The sequence below is a fragment of the Balaenoptera ricei genome, chromosome 8, assembly GCF_028023285.1.
Source record: "Balaenoptera ricei isolate mBalRic1 chromosome 8, mBalRic1.hap2, whole genome shotgun sequence".
Taxonomy (NCBI): Eukaryota; Metazoa; Chordata; class Mammalia; order Artiodactyla; family Balaenopteridae; genus Balaenoptera; species Balaenoptera ricei.
In genome coordinates, this window is record NC_082646.1 from 4875409 (window position 1) to 4882210 (window position 6802).

Below are 6802 nucleotides of genomic sequence, written 5' to 3' on the forward strand. Positions count from 1 at the left end.
ATGTTCTTGGTGTTGAGACTGAGCTACACAGATAGACCAGGTGTATGTTTTTAACCTGGTGGTTATTTGGCTAAACTTCTGTTTGGTCTGCACAGTGAGATAGTGTCATGGGCACCTCATCTCACGTTGAAAACCTGTCGTTCGTAAATTGGAACAGCTCTCCAAAGGTGGGATGGCTGCTACGCCAGATGGCTGAAAAGAAGGCACTGGGGACAGGCAGGCCTCTGTCCTGTCCAGGGTATCCGCACAGCTTGGGAAATTTCAAGCTGCTGCCCCAATGGCCTCACCTTGTGAGTTGTGAATTTAATAGCGTTTGATTCCATAGAGAGGAGCAGAAAAAACAAACTCATAATGTTATCATCTTTCAATAGGTTCAAGGAGTAGTTCTGGCTCCAGAGAGGCCGCCTGAACCCAGAGCCCTGGGTGAGCCCACGCCCGTCCTGGTCGGCGACGGCGGAGCAGCCGCGCAGTGTCCCGCCTCTGCCCCTGCTTCCCAGCCCAGCCTTCCCGAAAAGGTGCGGGAAGGCGCCAGGGCCCCCCCGCTGCACCTGCGTGGCGAGCCCATCCCCGTGCACTCCTATGGCTTCCCTACCCCGGGGCCCCCCACCAGGACCGTGGAGAATAAAATCGCCGCTGCCATCCACTCCGGCGGCGCAGACACGTCCAGCAGCTCTGGGCACCATCCCTTTGTCACTACTTCCTCGGCCTCCGTGGAGGACGTTTTGCCTTTACCACTCCCTGTCCCGCAAGCCAAGCATGCCTCTCAGAAAACTGCTTATTCCACCTTTGCTAGGCCTGATGTCTCCACCGATCCCTTTGGTCCAGAAAACTGTCTGCATTTCAGTTTGACTCCAAACTGCCAGTACCGCCCCCAGAGCGTTCCCCCTCATCACGGCAGAGTGGAGCAGCGCCAAGCGTGCGGTTCCAGATCGGAGACACCGGCCTCCGCGGGTCCTCGGTACAACACGTACGTGGCCCCGGGAAGAAACGTGTCTGGACACCACCCGAAGCCATGCAGCCGGGCCGAATACGTGTCCGCTCTGAGCTCCTCCGTTAGGGGCAGTTGTTACTCCGAAGAAATGCCCCTGTACCCCACCATCCGCAGGGTGCAGTCTCTCCACACCCCTCCGTCGTCCATGATTCGCTCTGTCCCCATTTCGAGGACAGAGGTGCCCCCAGATGATGAACCAGCCTACTGCCCAAGACCCCTGTACCAGTATAAGCCATATCAGTCCTCCCAGGCCCGCTCAGATTATCACGTGACTCAGCTCCAGCCTTACTTTGAGAATGGCCGGGTGCACTACCGCTACAGCCCCTATTCCAGTTCTGGTTCCTATTACAGCCCAGACGGGGCCCTGTGTGACGTGGACGCCTACAGCACGGTGCAGTTGAGGCCCCTTCACCGCCTGCCCAACCGCGATTTTGCTTTCTACAATCCTAGGCTGCAAGGAAAGAACGTGTACAGCTATGCTGGTTTTCCTGCACGTCCCCGGGCCAACGTGACTGGCTGTTTCTCTGCTAATGACCACAGTGTAGTCAACATGCCTCCAGTTGCCGACGTAAAGCACACTTACACCTCATGGGATTTTGAGGACATGGAAAAATACCGCCTGCAGTCCATCCGGAGGGAGAGCCGTGCGCGGCAGAAGGTGAAAGGGCCCGTTATGTCCCAGTATGACAACATGACCCCCGTGGTGCAAGATGACTTGGGTGGGATCTATGTCATCCACCTGCGGAGTAAATCAGATCCTGGGAAAACTGGACTTCTCTCGGTGGCAGAAGGAAAGGAGGGGTGGCACCCAGCCAAGGCCCTCAGTCCCGAGGGAGATGACCGCCTCTATAGGAAGCATCTGGAGCCAGAGTTCGACAGAGCCCACCACCACGGAGGACACGGCAACGGGCAGTCAGAGAAGCCGACCCTCCCTCAGAAGCAGAGTAGCCTCAGGAACAGGAAGCTGCACGACATGGGCTGTAGTCTCCCCGAGCACAGGGCACGTCAGGAAGCAAGCCATAGGCAGCTGTGTGAATCAAAAAACGGGCCACCTTACCCGCAGGGAGCCGGCCAGCTAGATTATGGGCCCAAGGGGATTCCGGACACTTCTGAGCCAGTCAGCTACCATAACTCTGGAGGGAAATATGTTCCATCAGGGCAGGAGTCTCTAAGACTGAACCACAAAGAGGTGAGGCTCCCCAAGGAGCTGGAGAGGCCTCGGGCTAGGCAGATGGCAGCCCCAGAGAAACACTCCAGAGACTGCTGCAAGGAGGGGGAACACCTCACGCAGCCAGCAGTCCCGCCCCCCAAGCCAGAGAGGAGTCACAGCCTGAAGCTCCACCACACCCAGAACGTGGAGAGGGACCCCGGCGTGCTGTACCAGTACCAAACACACGGCAGGCGCCAGGGCAGTGGGACCGTCGGGCCCCAGTACGATAACCTGGAGGGCTACCACTCCCCGCCCCAGCACCAGCGAGGAGGCTTCGGAGCAGCGGCGATGGGCACGTATGTGCCCCCCAGCTTTCCCCACCCACAGAACAGGACATACGCTACAGCTCTGGGGCAGGGCGCCTTCCTGCCCACAGAGCTGTCCTTGCAGCATTCTGAGACACAGGTCCATGCGGAATGAGCCCCGGGAGCAATAGAGTTGAAGCAGCCTCTGCTGGACAGTGGACTGTTCTATTTTTTTCAGTAACCAAAAAAAAAAAAAAAGCTACAAAACCCCCGACCACATTTAAAAAATAAGAAGAAAAATAAATCGCCATCTTTTTCCCCCTTCCCTGCTTCATCACCACCTCTTCCATCTACAGACTGTGTCATTTTTGTCATTTAAAGATCTGAAAGATTGTACAGCACTGTGTTGAAAATCTCATAAAGAAATTTGTTACAGACCGTACTTGCCATATATAAGGGCTGATTTGTAAGAGCCTGAGGACTGCCTTTAACTGAATCTGAGTTTGACTTCGTCCTTCCTAGCGTTTTCTGTGTCCTTCAGAGCAGCTGCTGCCCGCTTCCCTGAAGGTCTCCGTGTGTCCTGTCTGTCCCCACTTGCTTTCCCGGTAGCTACGTCTTGCCTAGAGGGACACCCGCTTTTCTCACTTCATCCCCCTGTCGTAGAAGGGGCTGTGTGTTATATTAGAGTGGGGAAAACTTCTCCTTGATCCTTCACATAAGTCTGTTGGACATTTAGAAAATTATAACAAAAAAAGGAATTAAGACTTTAAGCATTTAATAGTCATCACAAAATGTCAGACCACTTAGATCCGGGCTGAACCATGCTTTGCACACCCTTCCATAGTTTCTCCTCACAGTTCAGTGAAGAGACTCATCTCACTGCAGAGGGATTTTTAAGTTAGAATTAAAGAAACTTCTTAGGTGGACGTCAGTGACCTTTGTTAGTACCAGAAAATGACATCAGTGGTTCTAAGCTGCTGCCTGCCTTCAGTTCTTTTTTTTTTTTTTTTTTTCTCAGTAATATTTGGTAAATTGTGATCCTAGTGAAATATTTCACACCATTTGTTTTCCTGAAGCAACTTTTGTTTTTCATTAAAAAAACAAAACAAAACAGCATGGTTTGACTGGATAAACACATAATTTATCATGATTACAAATTTACATGTTAATTTGTTTCTAAACCAGGAGTCCTGGGAATTCTTAAAGTAGCTACAGGTTATCTGTTAGTAAACTGAGCATTCCTGCAATAACCACTTAGCACAGCCCGTTTCACCTGCTGGAATTCTGGGCAGTGACCGTTTACACCCTGAGGAATGAACGTACTGTTTCTTCCCTCTGTCCTTGTGCGATCACAGTCTTACTGTAATTGCCATCCACACCAGCATTTCAGGTATAGTCCTTACAACGCTGGAGACATGTTAAACATGTTCATACCCAGGACTTTCTTTTGAAAGTCGCATTCCATTTTCTCAACCCACCTCACCACGTATGCCAGACTAGAAGGCAGTCCTGTATTTATAAAACGAGTTGAGATTGTCATGTCATTCCATAGCTCTTTATAATACTTGATTTTTATACATTCACATGTTTTAAATGCTCAGTTTGTAGAAGATACTAGGAGAATTTCATTCCATTTACTGGATGGTTGCTGCTCTGGCTTTTTAAAACTTGGAATTTTATTTAGAGCAAAGAAAAATCTTCTAAGAGGCTAAATTCATGCTGCTATTATTGCTGTGAAATTGTATAAAGATTAGGATTCATGCCAGTTTTTTTTAATCTAAAATATCATGTGATTGCATTTTAAGGGTTTATATTTAGAAAATAATAAAGTTTTAAGAGCAACACATTTACCTATATGTGGAAATATGCTGTAAGGTTTTCTTTCGTTCCCCCAGAATTGATCAGAGAGATTCAATAAAGATCATGGTAGAAATCCTAAAATTATGGAAAAGGTCTGCAGAAATTCGGGCCTCTAGATGAAAGGTGCAGACCCACCTGGCATATAGTCACAATGTTAGGGAACCTGATAGGATACTTCCATTTAGCACACACACATCAAGAGCTCTGTGCAGGAATTTGCTCTTTGGTGAATGTGCAGCACTAATATTTTTTCAACCACAGCCGTCTTTTTGTCAGTAGGCAATCCATTGTCCCCTTGCGATAATACAAGCCCTGTAAGCTCTCACCAACAGCAGGGAGACTAGGAAGTGGAGCTGGTGTGACCCGGAGATACAGATGGCTTTAGGAACTGAGAGCCTAGAAGGGTGTGGCTGAAGGTGTCCAATTTTAACATGTGTGGATTTGTCACGCACATTATTTACTCCTGAAACTAAGGTCTATTTTATAAACACTAAGCTTAATTCTTGAAGGCGGTTACTTTATTAAAGTGCTATGGGTTTAGAAATGTCAGGTAAATATTTTGAATACAGAATAATCACTCAAATTCCTGGTATAAGTGTGAAACACAAACTTTAGGTAAAATCTACAGTTGTTGCACTTAGTGTAGGTACAGCCTTAACTCTGGGTTCAGTTATTTGAAGGACTTTGCCAGTATCCTTCCCTTTCTCATATTGTGGGTAGACGGCAGGTCACTGTGACCCGGTTACCTCAGCATGGTTCACCTTGTGTGTGACTTCACAGATTGAGTAACTGTTTTGACGTGGAGCATTATGATGAGGAAATGGAGCTGCCTTATGCATTAAACCCAGAATTTAATTCTGTTGGTATTTTCACAGCCATGTCTCCAGATTTTATCCTTTTTGGAAAAATTCTGACACCACAGCTTTGTTTGATTGAAATAAATATTCCCTGGATGTCTGGCCAGAGACTTTGCTAACAGCCCCGGAGATGCCATCTTCTTTCAGTAAATTTCATCTGAGCCTTATTACTTCCTGTGGTCAGTTTCCTTCTAAACATGCAAGTCCCTGGGGACGGTCCCAGGATAGGGCCTGCACGTTTTTATAATGGCAAAGCATTTTTTAAAAGGGTCAGGTTGAAATATTCTAGGACTAATCCTGTAAAGAAGAGGGACCATTAATGTGAGTGGGGGTAGAAGAATAGGTTATTACCACATCTGAAGCAGCAATAGACATATACAGTGTAAATTTGAAATTTGCCCTTTCGTTTAAAAAAGGAGCCGGCAAAGTCCATATATCTGTTCCCAGCCCTATCAGTCACCCATTCAATATGTTGGCAAAGTATCGTCTGAGCAGTGTGTGTAAGAAGTAATGAAGAAAGCAAAAGGATGTCAGAAAGTTAATTCCAAATGGTTAGAGGCATGTGATTTTTAGTACTGTGTGTTACGGAAATGTCAAGAATGGTATATTTTAACCGTGTGCAAGCTAATGTCAGTGTGCACAGAGGGTCTTTTTTCCTTTCTCGATTAGTGCTGTTAGTGTTCAAAGAATAAAAATGGTTGTTTTACAGTTTAGATTCCAAGGTAGCAAAATCTGATTTTTCAACCATGACCTGCATGAGAGAAGCATCCTAGGAAGTCTTAGATCATACTTCTGAGTTCTTAACTTTAATTTATATAGTGTTTTTTTATGTTTTAATATTTTTGTGAACTGGTGTAAATTGTTAATGCATATAAGCTTGTGTATTTTTGTAAATAGTTTGTGATTTATTTCTTGACCCATATGTAAATATTTAGAGTCTCATTTCTTCAAAAGTTATTTGAAGCTGAGTTGTGGGTTTGGGGTTTTGTTTGTTTCTTTGTTTTGGATGGGGGTGGGGGGAGAGAAGGGATTTTGTACTCTGATAACCCAGATGGAGATACCTTGTGGTTTAAAGCAAATGTCCCACTGAAAGCAATTCAGATATCAACAAAATTATTTCAGGTTAAAACAGACTTCCTTGTGTATGTGTTTCCTTTTTAACCTAATATGAATGATAACAAAATAGATGGGGTAATTGGGGGTATTCAGACCAAAAGATTAGCGTTTGTATGACACAGACTATTATACCAAAAGGAATATTATTTTATTTGAGGGAAGGGACTTAACGCCTCCTGTTTTTATCTGTCACAGTACGCTGCCTGGCCGACTCTTCCCCAGGTCAGACAGTACCTTTAGAACTGCAGAAACCTTGACCTGCACCGGAGGGTCTGGGCAGACTTGCTGCACCTACGTAGGGCCACCCTCAGGCATCTGTGCCCTGGGCTGCCGCCTGGCTCCCACGCTTGCGGTGTCCAGGAGGCTGAATTGGCTTCTTAGGGTTCCCCAGAAGGGGGCTCTGAATAGCAACCACATTTCTAAAGATTCCCACACAGCATCTTGGACATCCTGTGTACTTTGCAGAGTGAAATGACCAGAAAAGAATCAACTCCTACACTCAGTCACCTGTGGCCTGGTGGTT

General features: G+C 46.9%; 1 protein-coding gene across 5 annotated transcripts in view; it reads left to right on the forward strand.

Moving 5' to 3' along the window:
• Nucleotides 1-6296, forward strand: part of ARHGAP32 (Rho GTPase activating protein 32) — a 275222-nt gene extending 268926 nt beyond the window's left edge. For all 5 annotated transcript variants that reach the window (XM_059930040.1, XM_059930043.1, XM_059930042.1 and 2 more), the window contains one exon: nt 372-6296. In XM_059930040.1, coding sequence (XP_059786023.1) covers nt 372-2621 — 2250 coding nt within the window. In that variant the 3' untranslated portion in view covers nt 2622-6296. The remainder of the gene's footprint in view (nt 1-371) is intronic.
• Nucleotides 6297-6802: the final 506 nt, after the last annotated feature.